Genomic DNA, 23482 nt, shown 5'->3' with positions numbered 1-23482 from the left:
TGGAAGTAAAAAGTGAAAGTGAAGTCGCTTAATCGTGTCCGACTCCTAGCGACCCCATGGACTGCAGCCTACCAGTCTCTTCCGTCCATGGAATTTGCCAGGCAAGAGTACTGGAGTGGGCATTTCATGTTTACTTATAAAATCAGAGAAGGCAATGGCACCCCACTCCAGTACTCTTGCCTGGAAAATCCCATGGACGGAGGAGCCTGGTAGGGTGCAGTCCATGGGGTCGCTAAGAGTCGGACACAACTGAGCGACTTCACTTTCACTTTTCACTTTCATGCATTGGAGAAGGAAATGGCAACCCACTCCAGTGTTCTTGCCTGGAGAATCCCACGGACAGGGGAGCCTGGTGGGCTTCTGTCTATGAGGTCACACAGAGTCGAACACGACTGAAATGACTTAGTAGTAGTAGTAGTAGTATCTATAAAATTCGATTCAGAAACAATGGATAGCACTTTTTAAAAAGTCAAAAGTTTTGGGGATATGAAATTAGATGTGAAAATACAGGACAAAACATTTACCCAAATTATCCATTGCTTGTATTCTTAGAGTTGAAGTCTGTGAAATGTACATTAAATAAAATCAGGAACTGTTTGAAAAGTGAGAACGTTAATTATATGGTTTGGTAAGTCATTTACAGATTAGCTTAATCATATACGGTTGGAAAAGAAACCAGGATGAAAAATAATCTTAAATGGAGAATAATTTTGGTTTATTTAGGTTTCCTGGCTTTGTGATGGAAAGTAAACTGTTTTGAAAAATGAGAGTTGACATTAACTGTACAGACTGTTTTCTGGCTCTGTATAAAGGCTAAAATCAATTTAATATCAGTACATATTTAAATTATTTTAATCGTACTGGGGACATGGTATCCAAATGACCTCATGTTTAGACCTCTGCCAATTTTCTACCATTGATTTGTCTTGTATCTTTGGAACCTGGGCCAATAGGACTTTTGTTCTACCTGCTGTTTATGCCTATTGAATAATCTCTCAGCTTTAGTCTTGGCCTCATGCTCTCACTATCATGGAAGTCCCACAGAGTTACACTTTTTTTTTTTTTTCTTTTTATAAATCCCTTGCTACATCCCCAGTGCCTAGTACCTGGCATACTTCAAGCATTCAATACTGATATAAAGAATAAAGTCACCGATCCTTCCTCACATTTCAAGTCCTCTGAAGGCAGAAATAAACAGTGAAACCTGTATATAGATAAAGACTTCCTTCTCTGTCAACCTAGAGTCCACCTTCACAAGCTGAAAGCAGCCCAAATGCTACAGGTAACAGGAATCCCAACAGACAACCACAGGGTCAACATAGGTACCCTGTCCTCTGGCAACTACTTCTCAGTGTTTTTGTTTGTCCACATCTCTCCAACCTCTAAATATTTTAGTTCTTCGAGGTTCAGTCTTTTCTACCCTACTCACCCCATGTCATTTAGTCTTGAGGCTTTACATTTTTATCTCTGGCCTTGACCACTCCTTTGATGACAAATAATATATTGAAGAGCCCACTCAAAAGCTTCCAGATGTCTAGTTGATACCTCACCATAACTGAGCTTGACTTCTGGATATCTCCCCTTCCCCAGGAAACAGCTGAAGTACCCACTCAGCCAAGTCTGGCCTTGATCAGACTAACTGCAGTCAACTCACAGACCAAGAAAGAAATTTTCAGTTTCACCCACTGAATTTTGAGGTGATTTGGTATGCAGCAAATATTGATCAATACTTCACCCTAATTAAAAATGCAATTCTCCATCTTGACTCTTATATGTCCTATCTCCCTTCTTTTTCTTTTCCTATATAGCACTTATTACTAACATTCATATATTTTACTTATATCTCTTTTTTTTCTTTGCTATATCTCCCATTAAAATAAAAGCTCTATGTGGACAGACATTTTTGTTTAATTGATTCAGTACTCTATCCCCAGAACCTAGAAATGAACCTACTACTCAAGCACTCATTAAATATATGGAGATTAAATGAATTAAAAATTAGCTCTGTATTCACACCTCCGATATAATTCCTCTATTACAACATTCAGTACACTGCACTTTTGTCAAAAAATACAGTTAATATCTCCATTCAATATGAGTCATCTAATACGACTTAAACCCTGGTCATGACATTAAAAATTTCCATTTTATTATTTAGCTTTGAAGATATGCTCATTAAGTTTTTCCAGAAGATATAAAGGAGTTTAACGGCCCTTGAGTTGCAAGCTCCTAGGCAAGTTTTAACTCCCTTAAATGTGTTAAGACAAAATACCAAGTATCCAATTTCTTTATCAGGGGTTGGCATGAAATCTCTCCATAAAATGGTATTGCTGTCTGTTCTTTGTATTTGATGGAGATATTTTTCCTAATTTATAGATCAGGAAACACATTTAAGGGAGTTAAAACTTAATGAGCATATCTTCAAAGCTAAATAGTATCATTATGATTATTCCATATTTTAGAAATTACACTGATGAAATAAAGTAAGACAAGAAATATTGGAAGGGATTCAATTATTATTTTCTGGTGATACGTAGCTAGAAAATTTATGAGAGAAAGCAAAACTGAATCAATAAGGATATTTCAGTCAGTAAACTGAGTAAAAGACATACCACAAATCAGTTTCTCTTTTACCAGTAGCAAAAACAAACTAAAAAAATTTAGGGGAAAAAGAGAACCCACTCACAGTAACAAACATTATATAATATCCAGGAATAAATTTAATGAGAATGGTACAAGACTACATGATAAGCTATACAATATTTCACTGAACATAAAATACAACGTGAATACTTAATACTGACTACCTCAGCAGTTTCTATATCTTCTCTATCAGCCAGACTAGAAACTTGGAATCCTATCCCTCTCATTCTTCCATTTGAAGTCATTCAGAGTCCTACCTATTTCACGTCATATATATTTCTTAAATTTGTCACCTTTTTGCTAACTCCACTTCAATTATCTCAGCCATCCTTTGGAAAGACTCCAGTAAAATAAATATTCTCCCTACTTCTGGGCTTATCTTCCTCAGAGTGTCAGAGTAATCAATCTAAAACACAAACCTAACTATCAGGACCCAGTTTGAAACCAGAGATCACCACTTAATTCAAGATAGAGTCCCAGCTCAAAGGCTAGTACAGCCTTCAGTCATCTGGACCCAGCTCCATTTCCTCCTCCTCCTTTTCCCCTTTTGGGTCTTAAAAATATGGCTCTGTTTCTCATATTGGGATACACGAGTATCTCTGACAAAAGATGTCAGACCTTTTCACAGCTCAATTTTTGGTGAGGATTTTCTTAGAAAGATGTTATTTTACATTAAAATAAATATGGAGATGCAAAATGTGTGCGACTGCTCAAGTTAAAATGCAAGATTTCAAAGGATAGCACTTTTAGCACACAGCTTTGACCCTTTCCCTCAGATCTAAATGGGGACAATCGTGAGGCACTTCTCATTGTGAATGAAAAGTCTAATGCTGTCAAACTGTTATCACCTGTATTGCCAAGGACCTAAGATGTAACTGACACTTGCTGAGAACATAACTATGCCAGACAACTGTTCGTCATTGGTTAGCTCATTTTATAACCTGACATGACTTCATCTCTACTACTCTCTCTCACCCTCGCTTTCTACTCCAGCCATAGCAAGGTCCTTGCTGTTCTTTATATTATCAGGCTCCATTTCAAAGCTTTCCCCCTTGCTATTCTATCTAGAAATGTTTCCCCTTAGAAAGCACAGGTCTTTTTCGACTCTTCAAGTATTTTTCAAATCATGCTTTCTCTATCCTGACCTCCCATTTCTCTTTTTTAAACCATTACTCTAGAGGAGTAATTCTCTTTTTCTCCATCTCCCTTTCCTTACTGTGCTTATTATTTACTGTTTTTTTTCCCCTATCAGAATGTAATGGTAGGATTTTTGTTTCATGACAATAGGATTTTTACTTTGTTCACTGAATCTAGTGCTTAGACCAATGCCTAGCATGCTGTAGGCTCCAGCTATTTATTCAATGAGCAATCGTATGAAATAGATGCTACTGTTACTCAGATTTTACTTCAAGATGAGATAGAAACAGTGAGAATTTGTCTACGGTCACACAGTAAAAAGGTAGACCTAGGATTTGTAAGCGAACAGCCTGGCTCCGCTCCTTACCATAATCGCATTATGCCTCTAATTGGTGAATTTTGTACCTACTATTATCCTCTACATTTAATTCCTTCCCAGCAGGGTCCCTAACTAGCAGGATTAGCCCACTTTATACACTCGATAATTGTTTACAGAATGAATAAATGCATAAACACATTAATTACCCAATGATTTATGCCTCAATTTTTTTTCTTTCAGAATTAAACTGCTTTTTAATATAAAAATAATTCGTCTTTAAAAATGTAGTGACGCAAAATAGGCTTTTTTGAATTGACAAAACACAATTTCTGACAGATGGTTTAATAAAAAGGATGTGTACCCAGTTCTTAAAATTTTCTCCAAACTGGCTTTTAAAGCTTCATTCAACAATACCGTACAATAAGCAAAAAAGCTCCAGAACCACTCTGACTCATTTCATGATATTCACATGCATAATACTATTTCTGAACAAAAACCGCGAACAGTGCCATTCCCTTAGACACCAAGATTCATAAATCCACCACGCCAAATAAAAGCAGACACCTTCACTTACAAAACTGACGCTAATAAGAACAGCCTTCGGAGCAACACCTGGCACAGGAGTCACCTGGGCCAGCTTTCTCAAATAAACTGACAACGACTATCATAAGCGCATGACTAACTTGCCACCGAATCCGAACGGCCATAGGTTTACTCAGAAACCAACATTCCTCAGTAGAAGCGGTGGACAAACAAGCGATTTTAAAAACAGGCCTCTCCCGGGCCGCCTCAAAATCTAGAACCCAAGATTCTCCTCCTCAGAGCTCCTCACCGTGTCTAGACTAGGGGAAAGCGACCATTTCTCAGGAAGAAGATGACGCACAAAGAAACAACTGGCCACCCACGGTGAAGGCCAAGGAAGCAAATGCAAAGAGGGCCCACAGACGAACAGGGACCCCATGCTACCCCACCGCCCCCTACGCCAGTGGAGCCGCAATTGACTTCTCGCGAGATTTCTCAGCTTCACGGGATCTCGAACTAAAACCTCGCGGCTTTTCAGATCGGGGGGTCTGAAAGGACAACTACTAGCTCGCCTTACGGACTCACACTGGGCCTCGACATCCCCCACCTCCACCACTCCATCCCAGCCCTCCCTTTCCTTCGTAGGGTGCCATCCTCAAGTTGCCAAGGGACTTCCGGAGCTCAACCGGAATCGGAAGCTTCTGGGAGCGAGGGGGTGGAGAAGAAAAATCAAAAAAAGCGCGGTAAAAGCTGGAGGACGGTGGTGGTACCCGCTCCAAGCGGCCCTGCGGCGGGTCCGGATGGACTCCACTGCCTGCTTGAAGTCTTTGCTTCTGAGCATCAGTCAGTATAAAGCCGTTAAGTCCGAGGCGAACACCGCTCAGCTTTTGCGGCACTTAGAGGTAAGTAAGGGGCTCCGGGGATGGCGGACGAGACGGACTTCCCTGTAGCCTTCGTTCACTTGGTGGCCGAGACTGTAGCGGTCTCAGCTTCGAAAACAAAGGGCAACTCCTCGCTCCCACCGCTGTCTTTTTGTATTGGTATAGAAAGCGAGAGATTGTCACCTTTGAATTCCCACCCAACCCCAGGCCTCTCCGCGTTCAGCTGACTGCAGTGAGGAAAGAGTACTGAAAGCCCTAGGAAGCGGGAGGGTGAGACAAAAGGTGGGGGAATTTCAGCGTATTTGGAGTTGGTAGAGGAAAGAGCTCCGAGCTGTATCTTTTCCTTTGCTGCTTATTTTCGTTTTTCCATTGTAACAGGCCTTTTCAGAGGTACAGCAATTCTCGGAGGTGGAGATGCTAGAGAATAAGGATTAAAATTTGATTTATCTCTTGTCCCTTAGGCATTTTGCAATCTGAACCTGTTGCTTATTGCTTTTATTTGAACTCGTGTTGATCTCGAGCTTGAAAATTACTCTTTCAATTTACTCTGGATTGAGGACCAATCTTCTTTACTAGTAATCATAATCCTTTTTTCTTTACCAAAATGTATTGCTCACAGTTTTTCAGTCCTAAAATGCTGAATTGTTGTCACTTTTTCCGTTACTTCCCAATGATTTGCCTCTAGAGTGTGCTTATTTTGTGTTAAAAGATATAACCACAGCTTTCTGTGATCCTGTTTGTTTTTAGACTCTTAAACTCCGGCTGTCATTTCTTATACTTTAATGGAATTCCAATTAATATTGACATCAGTTTAATAAAAAGTAATTAAGCTCAAAGTTACTCTTAATTCTGTGTTGCAGCTTCTCAACATAGAATTGAACATAATTTTAAAATATATCCTATTTGTTATATTAATCCTATGATAAAAGGCTAAATTTGCAAAGATTAGAAACTGCTACGAAGAAGGCTATTGTGAATGGCCCAGCAACATCAGCCTTTGCTCTAACTGGTGTACACTCAAGGTTACTTGTGTAACCTTGAGAACTCTCAAGGTTCTCTGGTGCTCTTCTTCTTAGTACTTGAGCTGCCTGTCTCCTAAGAATACTTGTTTTCTTTAAGAATTAAGTTAAGAATTTTAGATTGTAATCTGAAACATTGTTTATTTTTGAGAATAAACAGGTATGTTATGAATCTGAGCAGAGTGTTATCAACAATTGAAAGAGACTTCAAAGAAATTTGAGGCTTAGAGATTGACTTCTATGTACTCTGTTCTCAGACTTTTCAAGAGGTTTACCAAAAACTCTTCTATCATTTAGTTGAAATATAACACACGTGCATTGCATGAAGTGCATTAATGTTAAATGAAGAGCTTGGTAGTTTTATTTATTTTTAAACCAAAGTGTACTCTCAAGTAGCTACGACCTGTTATCATGAGGTAGAACATTTCCAGCACCACATAAGTTGTCCTTTACATGGATTGTTCAGATGTCCCTTGTCCAGATAAGTGGATTCATGTGTACTTTTTATAATGCCCTATAGGATAGTGTAACAGGCAAACCTAACCTAATTAGTGGAAGAGAATTAGAGAAAGCTTAGTAGAGGAAACAAAACCAGACTGGAATAATTACATTAGTTAGTGAAGGGATAGGTGATCTTCCATGTAGAGGGAACAGCGTGTATGAATTTTCTAAATTGGAAAAGTGTGGCAGTGCCACTTTGGAAAAACTGGGTTATATGTAAGATGGAGAAGTGAAAATTGCCATTTCTTAACTAACACGTTTTAATGACTGTTTTCTAGGTAATTTCTGGACAGAAGCTCACTCGATTATTTACATCAAATCAGATACTACCAAGTGAATGCTTAAGTTGCCTTGTAGAACTACTTGAAGACCCAAACATAAGTGCCACGCTGATCTTAAGTATCATCAGTTTGCTATCTCAACTAGGTAATGTATTTAGTTTCTCTTTTATTTTTTAGAAGATGCATGAATTTAGTATTTTCTTAAAGGGCAGGTTCCATTACAGAATCTTTTGGAGGATGATTCACATTTGAAAGATGTCTTAGAAAAAAAATATTTCTTTGCTGCAGGACCTCTTTGAACTATCTTGTTGTGGATGTCCTGTAAAGGGAATATTATACGCATCCTTTTTTAAGATTATTGAAACAGAATCTGAAGCATATCAAGGGTTCAGTGGTCTACAGAAAAGAATGTACCTTGGGAAATGTACATTTCCCTGCTGCTGCTGCTAAGTTGCTTCAATTGTGTCTGACTCTGTGCGACCCCATAGATGGCAGCCCATCAGGCTCCCTGGTCCCTGGGATTCTCCAGGCAAGAACACTGGAGTGGGTTGCCATTTCCTTCTCCAGTGAATGAAAGTGAAAAGTGAAAGTGAAGTTGCTCAGTCGTGTCCGACTCTTAGCGACCCCATGGACTGCAGCCTACCAGGCTTCTCCGTCCATGGGATTTTCCAGGCAAGAGTACTGGAGTGGGGTGCCATTGCCTTCAAATTTAAAAAAATACATGTACAAATGTCAGTATGAACAGTATTGGAAAATCATAACTAGTGATCAAAATATCATCCTTTTTTTGATAGACTATACTAAACCTGGAGCTAAAAGCTAAAAATGCAAGTGTTGCTTTTTCTGTTTTTCCCTGCCTTGTCTTAGTTTTTAGATTTTAATTCACTGGTTACTTTTTTTCCTGATTTATGTTTGGGGGTACAAGGGAGATATTTCTGTGTGTGGTTATAAAATTAGTACATGCTTATTTAAAAAAAAAAAACTGATACAGAAGTGGTAACAGATCATTTCAAATAGACCATAAAAATGTTCAGTATCTGTGTTGTCCAGTATAGTAGCCACCATGGTTGAAATTCTGAATTGGGAGGTATTTGTAAATAACATAGCCACATCATATTTTACATTTTTATATAATGGTAAATTTAATATGAAGTAAGTTTTAAATTATTTGTCTTTCATCCATTAAGGCCATATATAAAGATGATTTACTTCGTGTCATTTTATTTTAACTTACAGCTGTAGACAATGAAACTAGAGACTGTCTTCAGAATACATACAACCTAAATAGTGTGCTGGCAGGAGTGGTTTGTCGGAGCAGTACTTGCCACAATGATTCAGTGTTTTTGCAGGTATACACACCTACTTTCCACTTCATGCTTATTCTTCCTTATTTTCAAATCAGAATTGATAGTATCTATTATGAAGTGCTGACATACAGTGTACTGCATGCTGGCATTAATACTGCATAGTTAGGCACAGTTCTTACCATCATTAAATTTAAAAACTGGTTATTCACATGTACTACCACTTAAGAGATTCTAAAGAAGAAAATTTACATCTAGCACTATTATTGAAGGAAAATTCACATAACTATTTTGACAGATTTATAAACATAGATGTCAGCATTTTGAGGTGTAAGCTGTTCATTTTAAAATTTTAATTTAAAGTTAGTATCAATGTCTCTGATGTATAGAACAGTCTTATGGACTCTGTGGGAGAGGGAGAGGGTGGGAAGATTTGGGAGAATGGCATTGAAACATGTAAAATATCATGTATGAAACGAGATGCCAGTCCAGGTTCAATGCACGATACTGGATGCTTGGGGCTGGTGCACTGGGACGACCCAGAGGGATGGTATGAGGAGGGAGGAGGGTTCAGGATGGGGAACACATGTATACCTGTGGTGGATTCATTTTGATATTTGGCAAAACTAATACAATTATGTAAAGTTTAAAAATAAAATAAAATTAATTTAAAAAATTAAAATAAATAAATAAAGTTAGTATCTAGGCTCATACTGTTGAGGAAACATTATATAAAAATTAAAGCTATATAGATTTAGTCTTCTTTAACATAGGCTCAATGCTCTTATACCCATATTTCTCTGAACCTAAAATGCCATCAGTTGTAAGAAAGAAAAACATTGTAAATTAAACTGACATGCAATTTTAAAGATGATAATATATGAATAATATATATCTTAGAATTGATAGAATATATTCGCAACTTGCATATAAGTTTAAGATGATTAAGTAAACCAGGTTGCTGACACAATGCTGTGTTTGAGATAGAATGTATAGAAATGTGTGAATCAGGAGGTGAACTTTTAAAGTCTCATTAATTGTGTATGTTTAAGTAAAATCTCATTACTTGCATGTGAAAATAGAACCTTTCTAAGATATGGAAAGAGTTTTACTCTAAATGCCTCCTAAAATGCTTACATGCTCAGAATATGTGTAGGAGTTCATTTTTGTGATCATGCAAATATATTTTTATGTGTTTATATTCATTGCTATTTTCTTATTCTCAGTGCATTCAGCTTCTGCAGAGGTTAACATACAACATCAAAATTTTGCATTCCGGTGCCAATATAGATGAATTAATTACATTCCTGATAGATCATATGTGAGTATGCAACCACACATGTAACCAAATAATCTACTGGTTTATGTTTTTTTTTTTAATGTAGAAGAAGTGTTGATTCCATTATAAGCACTTACACAATTAGTCATAGAGAGTAACAGGCCTGCTGGTGAAACAAGTCACCTAAAATAGAGGTGGTCTCAAACTAGTGGTCAAGGACTAACCCCTTTAAAAAAACAACAACAACAACTCTTATCCAGGATTAATTTAATTTTAAAAACTAATATAAGCTATCAATTGACTCTTTTCAATTTAACTAAACAGTCTACCTAAACAACCAGGTAAAGACATACATCTGTACAACTTGTAGTCCCAAGTTTTCTTTTTAAAACCATTTCACAGACAGGAAAAAAATAATATGAAACCATTCAAGAAATACAATGACAAGCAAAAATACATAGGGAAAGAGGAACACATTGAACACATTGAGCTTCCCTGGTAGCTCAGTTGGTAAAGAATCCACCTCAATGCAGGAGACCCTGGTTCATTTACTGGGTTGGGAAGATCCATTGGAGAAAGGATAGACCACCCACTCCAGTATTCTTGGACTTCCCTTGTGGCTCAGCTGGTAAAGAATCCACCTGCAATGTGGGAGACCTGGGTTCAATCCCTGAGTTGGCAAGATCCCCTGGAGAAGGGAAAGGCCACCCCCTCCAGTATTCTGGCCTGGAGAATTCCATAAACTGTATAGTCCATAGGGTCACAAAGAGTTGGACGAAACTGAGCAACTTTCACTTTCAGGAACACATTGTGTTGACTTACTGGTTTATTTTTAACTAAAATATGTAATAATTCAATTTTTCTTAAATAATTTTTTCCCTAATTTTTAAACTGAGATAATGACTCCTGTTTATTCATTGGATGATTTCAAGGACCAAATGGTGTTTTTGATCAGTTTTTATAACAGAAACTTATGAATTGATTGAGACAGAAAAACTTATTGAAACTGAAAATTATGTTTTTATTTAATCTTCTTGAAGGAATATACTGATGAGATAGCATATGATTGCTCTGATAATTATTTCTATATTTTTATGCTAAATTGAGTAGGATCATTGACTTTCAAAACATGAAATAAATGATCAGTACTATTCAAAACTTGGCAGTCTTCACATGTTAATCAGATTTTTCTTTTTGCTTATAAAAAGGAAGGAATTTAAATGTGTAAATGACTGTTTTTGAGTAATTTAGAAGGAACTTAATATTTTTATCTTTTATTATTTTTCTTAAAACAGTCAGTCTTCTGAAGATGAGTTGACAATGCCTTGTCTAGGATTATTGGCAAATCTTTGCCGGCACAATCTTTCTGTTCAAACGCACATAAAGACTTTGGTAAGAAGTTTATAAAGTGTTTCTTTTATTTTGTGATAGGCTCACCTTTTTCTTTAAAAAGAAATTTAACAAGAATTTGTGTTGTCTAGCTGACTTATCAAAGTTAACAAAGCATCAGATTGACGTAAGTAACTTGAAGTACTCTAGCCTTCATATATGTTTAATTAAGACGAGTTAATACAAATGTTAATTTATATACTAGAAGTTTTTCTTCTGTAGCATCTCATTATTTGTTGTGTTGAATAATATAAGAAATGCTGAGTTTTGTGCTAATAGAGAGGAGACATGCCATTGGCAGTTGCATTTACCTCAGTCTTGTATTTCTACACAATCAATTACAACTTTCTCAAAAAGATTTATAAGTGCCTAGCACCATTACCCGGAGAAGGCAATGGCACCTCACTCCAGTACTCTTGGCTGGAAAATCCCATGGGCGGAGGAGCCTGGTAGGCTACAGTCCATGGGGTTGCTAAGAGTCGGACACAACTGAGCGACTTCACTTTCACTTTTCACTTTCATGAATTGAGGAAGGAAATGGCAACCCACTCCAGTGTTCTTGCCTGGAGAATCCCAGGGACGGGAGAGCCTGGTGGGCTGCTGTCTATGGGATCGCACAGAGTCGGACACAACTGAAGTGGCTTTAGCAGTAGCAGTAGCATCATTACCAGTACTTGTGAGAAGTGAAGGAACTCAAATGAGGTTTATCTGAACCACTGTTAGAAATATATTAAATCAGGAAAGTTCATTGATTCTTTAAGTTTCTTTATGAACAGTTCCCTTGCTGTACAATATTCAGTATTACTTGTTTAGTTTTAAATTTAACAGTATCTCATTTGTCCATGTGCTGGATTTTTCTGGCCTCATCCTGTTTTGTTGGTGGAGGTTATTTTGAGCCATGAAACTGTTTGAGAAAGGTAAACATTTGCTCATAAACTCAAACTACACACTGCTGTTTACTCAGATTGTACCTGTTCATACTACTGTAAGCAATTTGTGAAAGTACCACTTACACCTTGAATGATCTCTAAGTTGATAATAATATTTTAAAAAGTTTACCTATTCTGTGCAAGACAAACTTTCTAAAACAAAATGTAAGGCTCATAATTTTTTCATTCTAATCTATTTTTAAATTTTTTTCTTCCTCAGAATAATGTGAAATCTTTTTATCGAACTCTCATAAGCTTCTTGGCCCATAGTAGTTTAACTGTGGTTGTGTTTGCACTTTCAATATTATCCAGTTTGACATTAAACGAAGAGGTTGGGGAAAAGGTAAAAATTTTTTTGCAATTTATGAAACTAATTCTAAAGTTTATATTCTCTGATAATTTAAAAGTTGTTGAGACTCTGAGTTTTAGTGTGGTGTCAACGTAAACTTTTTTTTTTGTATAATATCCTTTTCCTGATTTGTTTTTAAGCTGTTCCATGCACGAAATATTCATCAGACATTTCAGCTAATATTTAATATTCTCATAAATGGGGATGGCACACTGACCAGAAAGTATTCAGTTGATCTACTGGTGGATCTTCTTAAGAATCCTAAAATTGCTGATTATCTTACCAGGTATGGCTATCTGACTAACTTAGGACGTTTTTTAAACCAAAATGTATTTGTAATAAAACTGCCTTTTTACACTTAGTAAACTTGGACTCTACTTACTTACAATAGACTAAAATCAGAATGTTTTCATGTGCTTTATGTTCCTGTTCTTTTTGTTTTTCTGACTTGAAATATGAAAGTATAACAAGGGTATGTGTGTATTTTTTACTTTGTCTTAGGTAAATAAGGTTGTACCATTCTCCACAATATACATATCTTGATTAATCTTTGCAAAACCAGTTTTACCTCTGAACAGTATGATTATCTTACATATAAATCCTTTTAATGTATCAGTTTCATACTTATCATTTGATGTGTGTTTTTATTTTAAACCTAGGTATGAGCACTTTTCTTCATGTCTTAATCAAGTATTAGGTCTTCTTAATGGAAAGGATCCTAATTCTTCTTCAAAGGTATATATAGCTTTTTGTTTTTAAAGTTTTTAAAAACTACAATATGCAGAAAAATGTAAGTGCACAGATCTCTGAATCTTTGCAAAATGAACACAGCCATGTAACCAAGATCTCAAGCAAGAAACTAGATATTACCAATATTTAGAACCCTCCTTGAATCCTCATAAACTGGCATAATCCTTTTAGGAAACTGTTTTCACGGTGCCTGTCGAACACATGTAAACCCTATGACACAGATTCCACTCCCATCTACATAGTTGAGAGAGATGTCAGTAAGCTCACAAAAGACGTAGAAAGTGTTAAATGGAAAGTGAAAGTTTAAAACTGATACTATTTACTGATTTTTTTAAATGCAGATCCTAGGGTAAACCCAACAAAACATGTACAAGGCCTCTACTCTGAGATTACAAAACATTAATAGAAAAAACCTAAGTAAACACAGATATAGCAAGTTCATAGATTGAACGAGTTTACCGTATTAGGTCAGTCAGAATTATAGCAAGCTTTAAGTTTTTTTTGTTTTTGGTGTATATGGAAATTGGGAAGCTGATTATAAACACTATATGGATATGCAAGGGTCTAAAAATAGCCATGACTATTCTGAAAAAAGTGAACAAAGCTAGAGGGCTTATAGTACCAGATATTGAAGTGTAATGCAAAGCTCCAGTAATTAAAATAGTGCAGTATTGTCATAAGGATAAACAGCTAGCTCAGTGGAACAGAGTACAGTACAGAACAAACCCACAGAATATAGCCTCCTGATTGATAACAGTACGCTCTTAAAATTATGATCATTGCAGTAAATGATACTGGTCAATTGGATATCCATATGGGGGAAAGCTGAATTTTAACCCTTACCTCACACCAGATGAAAAAATCAGTCTTATAAAGATTGTAGCTCTCAATGTGGAAGGAGAATAGTGAACTTTAAGAAGAAACACCTAGCAGAATATCTGTGTAGCCTTGGGATGAAGATTTTCTTAAACAGAAAACAAAAACATGAACTATGTAGGAAAAAATGTTGGTAAGTTAGATTACGTTAAAATTAAGAGCTTTTCTGTTCATGAGAGGCCACTAATAATTTAAAGAGTGAAAAAGTTGCTCAGCTTTATTAATCTTCAGGGAAATGCCAATTTAAATGGTAATACAATACCATTACACACCCGCAAGATGGTTAAAATTTAAAATACGGATACTATCAAACATAGATAATGTAAAGAACATTGAAATACTCATGGGCTGAAAATTGGTAAAAGCTTTTATGAAAACTGGTATTATCTACTAACATAGGATACATGTATAAACTCTGACCCAGCAGTTCCACTCTTTTATTTACCTCAGAGTTGAATACATGTGTTCACCATGTACAAAACGCAGCAGTGTTGTTAACAATAGCCAGGAATTGTAAACAACCTAAATGCCAACAACAGTGGAATGGGCAAATAAACTGTGGTATGTTGATACACTGAAATACTATACAACAATGAGAATGTATGAGGTGAAGCTGCATGTGAAAATATAAGTGAATCTCACTAACATAATGCTAAGTTAAAACAGATGTGAAAGTGTACACTGTAAGATTGTATTGGTATATAAAGTTCCATGTGAGTTTTTTATATAAAATGGCAAGCTGATTGAAAATTTTATATGGAAATGCAAAGATCCAAGAATAGCTAAGGTAAAATTAATGTCTGGTGTCAAAAATCTGATGTCAAAGTAGTGATTGAGGCATTGTCTGGAAGGGGACTCAAGGGAATTCAGGAGTTTTGATGGAATTCTCATGATCTAGTTGCTAGTTATTCAGGTAATTCACTTTGGGGAGAACATCTAGCTTTGCATTAGCTATTGATGTTTTTATTTCCCTCTATGTTACACTTATAGAGAAATTGTAAATGAGAGTATTTGCTTCTATGTGCAGTACATAATCTCTGGTAAGGTAAATAAGAAACTGGTGATAGTGTCTGTTGCTTCCAGGGAATGTTAGGTAGAGGTCAGGTCAGTACCGACTTTGGAACCAAGTGAATGTATTATCTATTCAAAAACAAGTACTACAATTTGTATTTAAAAGAAAGTAAGTCAAAGTTTATCATTTGTAACATAGTAAATGCTAATGAGTTGAATTTATTAAAATCAGACACTGTCAGGTTGATTAAAACACAAATCCCAATTGTATGTCATTTACAAGGAACAGATAAAGGTGGAAATAAGCACACAAAGAGATACCAATACTTTTTTTTTTAATAATAAGTTGGTAGTATGTTAAATAAGGTAGAATTTAACTTAATAGCTAATAAACAAGTTGATGTGGAATGCTATGTAATGGCATAAGGCTTAGTTATGAAGCACAAAAGAAATGTGGTAGACCAGGGAAGCAGGCTGAGGGGCATATTGCCAGCATTATGTAAACTGTGGAAATAGCCATCCTTTAAGTTTTAAAGGGATGCCATTTTTAAATATTATCCTAAAGTACACTTTATAGCAGTTCATAACTCTTGCCTGGAAAATCCCAGGGATGGAGGAGCCTGGTGGGCTGCAGTCCATGGGGTCACTAAGAGTTGGATGTGACTGAGCGACTTCACTTTCACTTTTCACTGTCATGCCTTGGAGAAAGAAATGGCAACCCACTCCAGCATTCTTGCCTGGAGAATCCCAGGGACGGCGGAGCCTGGTGGGCTGCCGTCTATGGGGTTGCACAGAGTTGGACACGACTGAAGCGACTAGCAGCAGCAACATGAGACACATGTTTGTGCTGAAGAAAAATTAAGTACTATGGAAGGTATATAACATTAGTTGAAGTTGCCCTTCTTCAGTTCCCATAGTCCTCTTAACTGAAGTAACTACCATTAACAAGTTTATTTGTAACCTTCTGGAACCTAATGACACGTTTTGAGAAATAATACTCTGAGAAAAATGGGAAGCAACTTTTAATTTTTATTTTATTTTATTTAAAAGTAAATATCATTTCCAACTTCATCTTTTGGTTGCTTTGTGCATTGAAGTCTAATGAAATAGACCTTAATGAAGACTTTATATTGCACAGGTTTTAGAATTACTTCTTGCCTTCTGTTCAGTGACTCAGCTGCGCCACGTGCTCACACAGATGATATTTGAGCAAACTCCATCTGGCAGCACTGTTCTGGGAACCCGTTCTAAGTGTTTAGAACCTACTGTAGCTCTACTTCGTTGGTCAAGCCAACCTTTGGATGGATCAGAAAACTGTCCTATTTTAGCGCTGGAGTTGTTCAAGGAAATATTTGAGGTACTAGAGTGACTAACAAATTGACTTTTCCACTCTTATGATTCTCAGTAGACAGTTTTCTAAAATGTTTATTATATGTTTATAATAAATTTCCAATTGTTCATACCCTTTAGGAACTTAGCAATTACTGGACTCCCTGCCTCTAGTAGTAAATCCCTAGTTACTGAATTTCGTTTTTCTGGCCAAGTCCCCAAAATTAGTGAGACTCCTGTGTTTTCACTAAATAACTTACATATACTCCTTTCAGAATAATAAGTAAAGGTATGACTAAGATTTGTATGGTTTGTGGTGTATGACTGTACTTGGCAATAGTTATATTCTGTCTCTCTATCTCAGTAGATACTGTCTGCTGTTTTTATTGAGTGGATATATAGTAACATTGAATTAAGTCAGTCAAATGGAGTGGAACATGTCAGGTATTTAAGGATATAAACAAAAATCCTTTACTGGGAATTCCCTTATAGTATAGTGGGTTAGGGCTCTGCTCTTCTTCTGCAGGGGGCATGGGTTGAATCTGGGATCCAGAAACTGATCTCATATACCATGCAGTGCAGGCTGAAAAAAAGCCCTTTTCACAGAGGCCATTAAATTCTGATAGATTCTGTTATCTAGGTCATTATGTTTTCTCTACTGTTACCCTATTTTTATACCCATTCTGTCTATACCAGCATTTTCCTAGAATGTTTACCCTCTCATGACTGTCATGACTAGATCCTATGCACAAACCAAAATGTGTATGAGTGATTAAATATATTTGTTAAGGATTATCCACAAATTATTCTTTATGTTTCATGTTGATCTTGACTTAACAATCAGTTTTAGCTTTGAAAAAGCCCTGTGAGATTCCTGATGGGAATTATTTGTGGTTGTAAAGTGTTAATACCAGTGTCTCTTGTTATTGTAATTGCATTTAGCATCTTAACGATATTTGTTTTCAGTACATACTTAGAATAATTTTTAAGTCACAGAGTCCACTTTAAAAAGTCTTGTTTGAGACTGGTCCATTTGATAAAAAAGTCATCATAGCCCTCAAAACTGGATGAAAGTGTAGATTTTAAATAGGAGACACAGGTCAAGAATATCTGAAGTAATTACAAATGACCCTTGAACAGCATAGGTTTGAACTACTTGGGTCCACTTATATGTAGATTTTTTTTTCCAATAGTAAGTACTACAGTACTACACAGTCTGCAAGGTTAGGTGAATCCGTAGATACAGAATCACAGATACAGGAGGCCAGGGCCAATTAGATTATACTCAGATTTCAGCTGCATGGTGAGGTTGGCACCCCTAACCTTCACATTGTTCAAGGACCATCTGTATAAGAAATATAAAGAGTGTTGCAGTTCAGTGATGACTGTGCCTTCTGTATTCTCTCTTTTTTTTTTTTTTTTAATCTTTGGTGGTGGTGAATTCTCCAGGATGTCATAGATACTGCTAACTGTTCCTCAGCTGACCGTTTTGTGACTCTTCTGCTGCCTACAATCCTTGATCAGCTTCAGTTCACAGAACAAAATCTAGACGAAGCCTTAATAAGGAAAAAATGTGCAAGAATGGTCAAGGCCATTGAAGTTTTGTTAAATATCCTTCAGTTTAACCATGGAAACTAACTGCTTATATTTTTTAGAATTTATTTTCTGCATTTTTACTGTCTTTATGTCTTTCTTTATAATTTTACACCTCTCATGCTTGAATCTGTACAGAATTACTGAACTCAAGTTTAAATTAAAGAACTGATACTCACGGAAGAGTCTCTTAGAAAAAATTACCTAGACTTTTTTCCCATGTTTTTCTGTATAAAACTTTCAGACATTTTTAGAAATGCTTTTTAAGTTTGGTTTGTACATTTTTTATCATAATTTGAGGTTAGTAGATACATAAATAACTACCCTGATATTCTCTTTTCATGCTGATTGCTGCCCCTGGATGATGTATGTTGTGATGGACTATATCAGAGAAGAAAAATACATTGGGAGTTATTATTGTAGCTTAGTTTTTCAGCCTGTCAATAAAGATGACATCACACTTACTTATAAAAAAGATAACCTTGTATTTCAGAGCAACAAGAATGTAGTCAATTTTGTCCTGCCCTATAGCAAACTCAACATCTTTTTAATTTCTTCTCTGAACTGCTCCTCCTTAATTTTCTTCTTTCTTGATGGCAGTGATTCTCAATTCTGGCTATGTATTAAAATCATCTGGAGAACATTTAAAAATACTGATGCTTGACTCCTACTTCCAGAGACTAAATAATGTGGAACCTTGGGATGTGAAGGCATATTTGTGACTGTTTAAACTATCCAGGTGATTCTAACATGCAGCCAAAGTTGAAAACCACTGCTGTAAAGGCAGGATTATTTTGCTTGACCTTGAGATACTCTCTAAAATATTTAGGCCTCCTCTCATTGAATAGTACCAAACTTAACCCCTTTTTAATAATAGATATTTAAATTAACTTACAGAGAAATGAGAAAAAAACAAATGAGAAAATAACTTCCTTTATTTCAACAAGTATTTATTGACCCATTGTGAAACCTGTTAATAAAAACTAATATCCAGTGAAAAGCAGATCCTTTCTCTGTTTTACTTTTGAGTCAGAAACTTTGGTGGCAGTCCCATCTCTTGCCACTTGTCAGTCATTTAAACGGCTCTGAGCTCCTAAATTCCTAATCTGTCATTGAGCTAATGTAGCAATAATTACACCAGATTGCAGTGACAAGAATAATTTGTTTGAAATCATCCTAAATGCTGTAAAGTGCTATACAAATATAAGGGGGTTTTTTTGAGAATTTTTTGTTTTTCTTAACAAAACTTAACCTCTGTGTGGAGATGACACTCTAAAAATGCATGTTGCAAAAGTTCTCACTACTATCAAGTGTACCACTCTGATAGAACAACAGTTTACATATGGCAAGATTGATATGGGCTTTGGAACAAAGGTAGCAGATTCTGAATTATGGTGAGTATATGAAATACAAATGGCAAAATGGTAAGTCCAAACTTAATAAAAATCAAAAAATGTAGTAATTCTCATTCGTTTTAGAGGATCATCCTTGGGTATGTTCTGTTAACTCAAGATATAAAGAAAATTAAAAATACATTCATAATTTTTTTTTTTAATTTAAGTCATAGATTACGTGCTTCTGAACAGAGATATTAATATCTGTTATTTGTTTTTCATTGTTTAGGTTTGTTTGTCTTGTTTTAATTTATTGTGATTATCTACGAGTCTTTTATGCTTCAGTGCATTTTTTTCCCCTAGAGTTCCTTCCTGACTTTGACTCAGTAATTATTTTATATTTAATTTTATATTTTGAAATGACAAAGCATGAAAAAAACATTTTTATTTCAAAGAGGCCAATCACTGCTGAAAGTTTCTAGTAATAAAGACAACTCTTCTTTAGCATGTTAAGGCTTACAGTTAAATGTGGATTTTCACTGATAGTAATGAGATTATTTTATCCCTGTCCTCCCCTATGAATTAAGTTCATCTAACAAGTGTTTGTTGAGGACCCACTGAATGCTAAACACTATAATTTGTTCCAATTTTCATAAATGTCATAATTGTCAGTGATTGTACTCCTCAAGAATAACAATGATCTCTTTTTTACTTTTTTGTACTCCTTTTCAATTAAAAGGCTGTGAAAAACAGCTTAGTATAATTTGTTCAGTAAATGTTAGATACTCTAGATTGCTGAAGGTTGCCCTCTTAGGCTTCCCAGGTGGCGCTAGTGATAAAGAACCCGCCTGCCAGTGCTGGAGACGTTCGAGACGCCGGTTCAATCCCTGGGTCTGGAAGATCCCCTGGAGGAGGTCATGGCAACCCACTCCAGTATTTTTGCCGGGAGAATCCCATGGACAGAAGAGCCTCATGGGCTACAGTCATAGGGTCACAAAGAGTTGGACACACTGAAACGACAACACCCACACACGCAGAATTGTCCTCTACTGTTCATATTCTAGTGACAAAACTAAGAATTAAATGAGTCCTATTGCTAATACTACTAGTAATTTCAAGCAAAAGTTGAAACATGTTGGTATTTGAGATTAGAAAAAGAAACACTGTCTAAACTTAAACTGTTAATACCAGTTCTCTTTGGATCTTGAGTTAAAAGGATGTTGGTCTCTGATATTTTTACTTCTCATGACAAACAGTGGTTAATCTTGAGGTTTAAGAACAAAGGTTTTGAGTTTTTATTTTCTTTAGATTTATGGACAGAAATAAGCTGTAAGCAATTTTTGAGTTATCTAAGTTAAATATGACTTATTTTTAAAGCAAACTTGCTGCTGATGTGATTTTGAAAACTCTTGATTTGATGAACAAACTTAAACAGTTGGTTCCTGGTATGGAAGTAAGCTTCTACAAAATCCTTCAGGTGAGTTTAAACTTTTAAAATATTGAAGTTGATTTATATATAAATGTTTCCTAATACATGTTTCTGTTTTAATATTCTTAGAACTGGCCATTGGAAAAAATTTGAAAATTGTTCATTGATATAACAATCTTCTCACTACAGTTATTTTATAGAGTTTCACAAGGATTAAACCTAAGTGCTTCCTATTCTGAAGTATGGGATATTCATGATAACCGTGCTTCCACAGCCTTTTCCTTTCTTGTGTCATATTTCTGGTTTCTTCATTTGTTTCTTTCTTTTTTTTTTTTTTTTATATTTGTATTGATTTTATTTATTTTTTTTTTTACATGTGTTCCCCATCCTGAACCCTCCTCCCTCCTCCCTCCCCATACCATCCCTCTGGGTCGTCTCAGTGCACCAGCCCCAAGCATCCAGCATTGTGCATTGAACCTGGACTGGCGGCTTTATGGTAGTGGGGAGTGGTATTTATTTTGGAGTGTTTGTTTTTTGTTAAGGTTGATGAGGTAGAGTATTAAGGCAGGAAGAAGACATCTGCAAGAAAAGAACTTGATTGTGAGTGATAATTTGATAGCTGTGCAGAAAATAGCTAACTCACCGACTTTATTGACCATTGTAACTAAACACAAGTTCTAGATGTTTTCCTTGATAGCCACAAAATTTGGCTTATAACAGATATATAACAAACATGTGTGAATTAAGTTACTGTAATAACACAAATGTCTCCAGTGCCTGTGTAGACAGGGTAGAAGCTAAAACTGGAACCTACTTGTATACTTTGAGAGCACGGGGCTTAAAAGATGGGGTTCGGATTTTGACTCCACCATTTCTTAGTACAGACTTGAGCAAGTTACTTCACCTCTGTGAGCTCGTTTTCTTGATTACAAAGTAGAAATAATGATCCCCCTTCATGGACGAGATATGAAGGGTTACCATGAGGGTTTTGGAGGTAAAAGCCATCTCCTATGGTTCTGTGGCATTAGATTATATTTGAGTACCTATAAAACACTTAACTTTTTTTTTTTTTTAGTTTCTTGCTTTTTTTTTTCCAGTTTTAAATATTTTTATTTTAAAATGTTGATAATTATAAAGAATTTATATTGTAATATTTTTCTCTGTTAGCAACTTACTCAAATTTTAAATTGAGTCACAGTGATTTTATGTCAATAAAAATTTTTTCACAACAGATTTGAGGCTTAAAGTACTAAATCAGTACTTAAAGTACTGATATGAAGGACTTATACTTAAAATATAATTATTTCATTCACTAAATTAAAATATTGTATGAAATTAATTTGAATTTTATTTTTTTACTTTAATTTGGAAATGATTTACCATTTTTCTTCTAGCCAGTTTTTCTTTTAAATGATAGCTAGAAAAAGAAAACAGTAACTCAAAACATCAATCAGTTGTAGATGATATTTTAAATAAATCAAAACATTTAAGACATGATTTTCTCAGGCACAGTAAAAGCATTCAAAACTTTTGCCAGAGTTTTTTAAACTAACATTAGGTAAAGACTAATAAATACATTCAGACATCAGATAGAAATTTTAGAATTTGCCTAGAATTTTTTATGATTTAGGTCTATTTATTCACCTTACTCTGAAAGACCTGACTTTTTGTTTTCTGGTTTCTGATTTGCATAGGATCCTCGCCTGATTACTCCCTTGGCTTTTGCTTTAACATCAGATAATAGAGAACAAGTGCAGTCTGGATTGGGAATATTATTGGAAGCTTCTCCACTCCCAGATTTTCCTGCATTAGTGTGAGTTATAATCATTTGCAGTATATCTTGTATGGTACTAGAATATCCTGCCAGTTTCTTTAATAGTCTTCAGTATGGACAAATTGGAAAATTAGTGAATTGACTTCATTGTAATAGTAATTTTTCAAATAAACTTTCGAACAAATCAGAAGACCAGATGTATACTTATTTAGAAAACAGCTAGATCCATTCAGGTGATTAAATTTATTATTCAGATGCTATACCTGTCTCAACACCTCTGTTTAATGCAGTAGCTTCTGTACTAAGCTTACATCCTACCAATTTAGTTTCTCCATAGAAAGAGCTTTTCCTTCGCAGCTGTTTGATTACTAAATCTGAGTATTGCTTTCATTGACTAGATCTGGGTCATTTACCATGGGAAGGATTCCTAAAGAAAAATTCTGTCGTTAAAGAAGGTAGGATAATGGCCAGACAGAATTATCTACTGTACTCATCAGTTTCAACCATTGAGATGATATTTTCAGAAGCAGGGGCAGAATGGTGGTAAGGTTGGTAAGAATAATATTGAGTGAGAAAAGGAAAGGGTAAAGGAAAACTAAAGGCCAGGTGTTATTGCCCATGGTTAGAAGGATGTTCTTACCAATAACAATAACTGTAATTTTTACAAATAATCCATACTCACAAACTAGTTCTAGAGGCTCCAAACCAGAGGTGGAGTTGTCATTGTAAAGGGTTGCAAGTAGAAAAGTTTTCCTCTGGCAAATTTTGGGTATTTCCCCAAATTCTGCCTCATCATCAGATCAGATCAGATCAGTCGCTCAGTCGTATCCGAC

At 35.7% G+C, this 23482-nt stretch overlaps 2 protein-coding genes across 11 annotated transcripts in view; one reads left to right on the top strand and one right to left on the bottom strand.

Annotated features, from left to right (window-relative positions):
• Positions 1 to 5022, bottom strand: part of DZIP3 (DAZ interacting zinc finger protein 3) — a 129937-nt gene extending 124915 nt beyond the window's left edge. For 8 of the 10 annotated variants that reach the window (XM_061387289.1, XM_061387743.1, XM_061387915.1 and 5 more), the window contains exon 1: positions 4932 to 5022. The gene's annotated coding sequence lies outside the window, so the exon portion shown is untranslated. The remainder of the gene's footprint in view (positions 1 to 4931) is intronic. The other 2 variants (XM_061387376.1, XM_061387466.1) reach the window with 2 other exon arrangements.
• A 399-nt stretch (positions 5023 to 5421) lies between these two features.
• Positions 5422 to 23482, top strand: part of CIP2A (cellular inhibitor of PP2A) — a 28771-nt gene continuing 10710 nt past the window's right edge. Inside the window, exons 1-13 of the mRNA XM_061388210.1 lie at positions 5422 to 5523; positions 7301 to 7448; positions 8540 to 8652; positions 9834 to 9928; positions 11182 to 11278; positions 12425 to 12547; positions 12694 to 12839; positions 13213 to 13288; positions 16329 to 16547; positions 17969 to 18128; positions 19365 to 19506; positions 20824 to 20923; positions 22570 to 22688. Of these exons, the coding sequence (XP_061244194.1) occupies positions 5422 to 5523; positions 7301 to 7448; positions 8540 to 8652; positions 9834 to 9928; positions 11182 to 11278; positions 12425 to 12547; positions 12694 to 12839; positions 13213 to 13288; positions 16329 to 16547; positions 17969 to 18128; positions 19365 to 19506; positions 20824 to 20923; positions 22570 to 22688 (1640 nt within the window). The remainder of the gene's footprint in view (positions 5524 to 7300; positions 7449 to 8539; positions 8653 to 9833; positions 9929 to 11181; positions 11279 to 12424; positions 12548 to 12693; positions 12840 to 13212; positions 13289 to 16328; positions 16548 to 17968; positions 18129 to 19364; positions 19507 to 20823; positions 20924 to 22569; positions 22689 to 23482) is intronic.

Source organism: Bos javanicus, chromosome 1 (assembly GCF_032452875.1).
Source record: "Bos javanicus breed banteng chromosome 1, ARS-OSU_banteng_1.0, whole genome shotgun sequence".
Taxonomy (NCBI): domain Eukaryota; kingdom Metazoa; phylum Chordata; class Mammalia; order Artiodactyla; family Bovidae; genus Bos; species Bos javanicus.
This window is presented reverse-complemented; position numbering and strand designations above follow the sequence as displayed.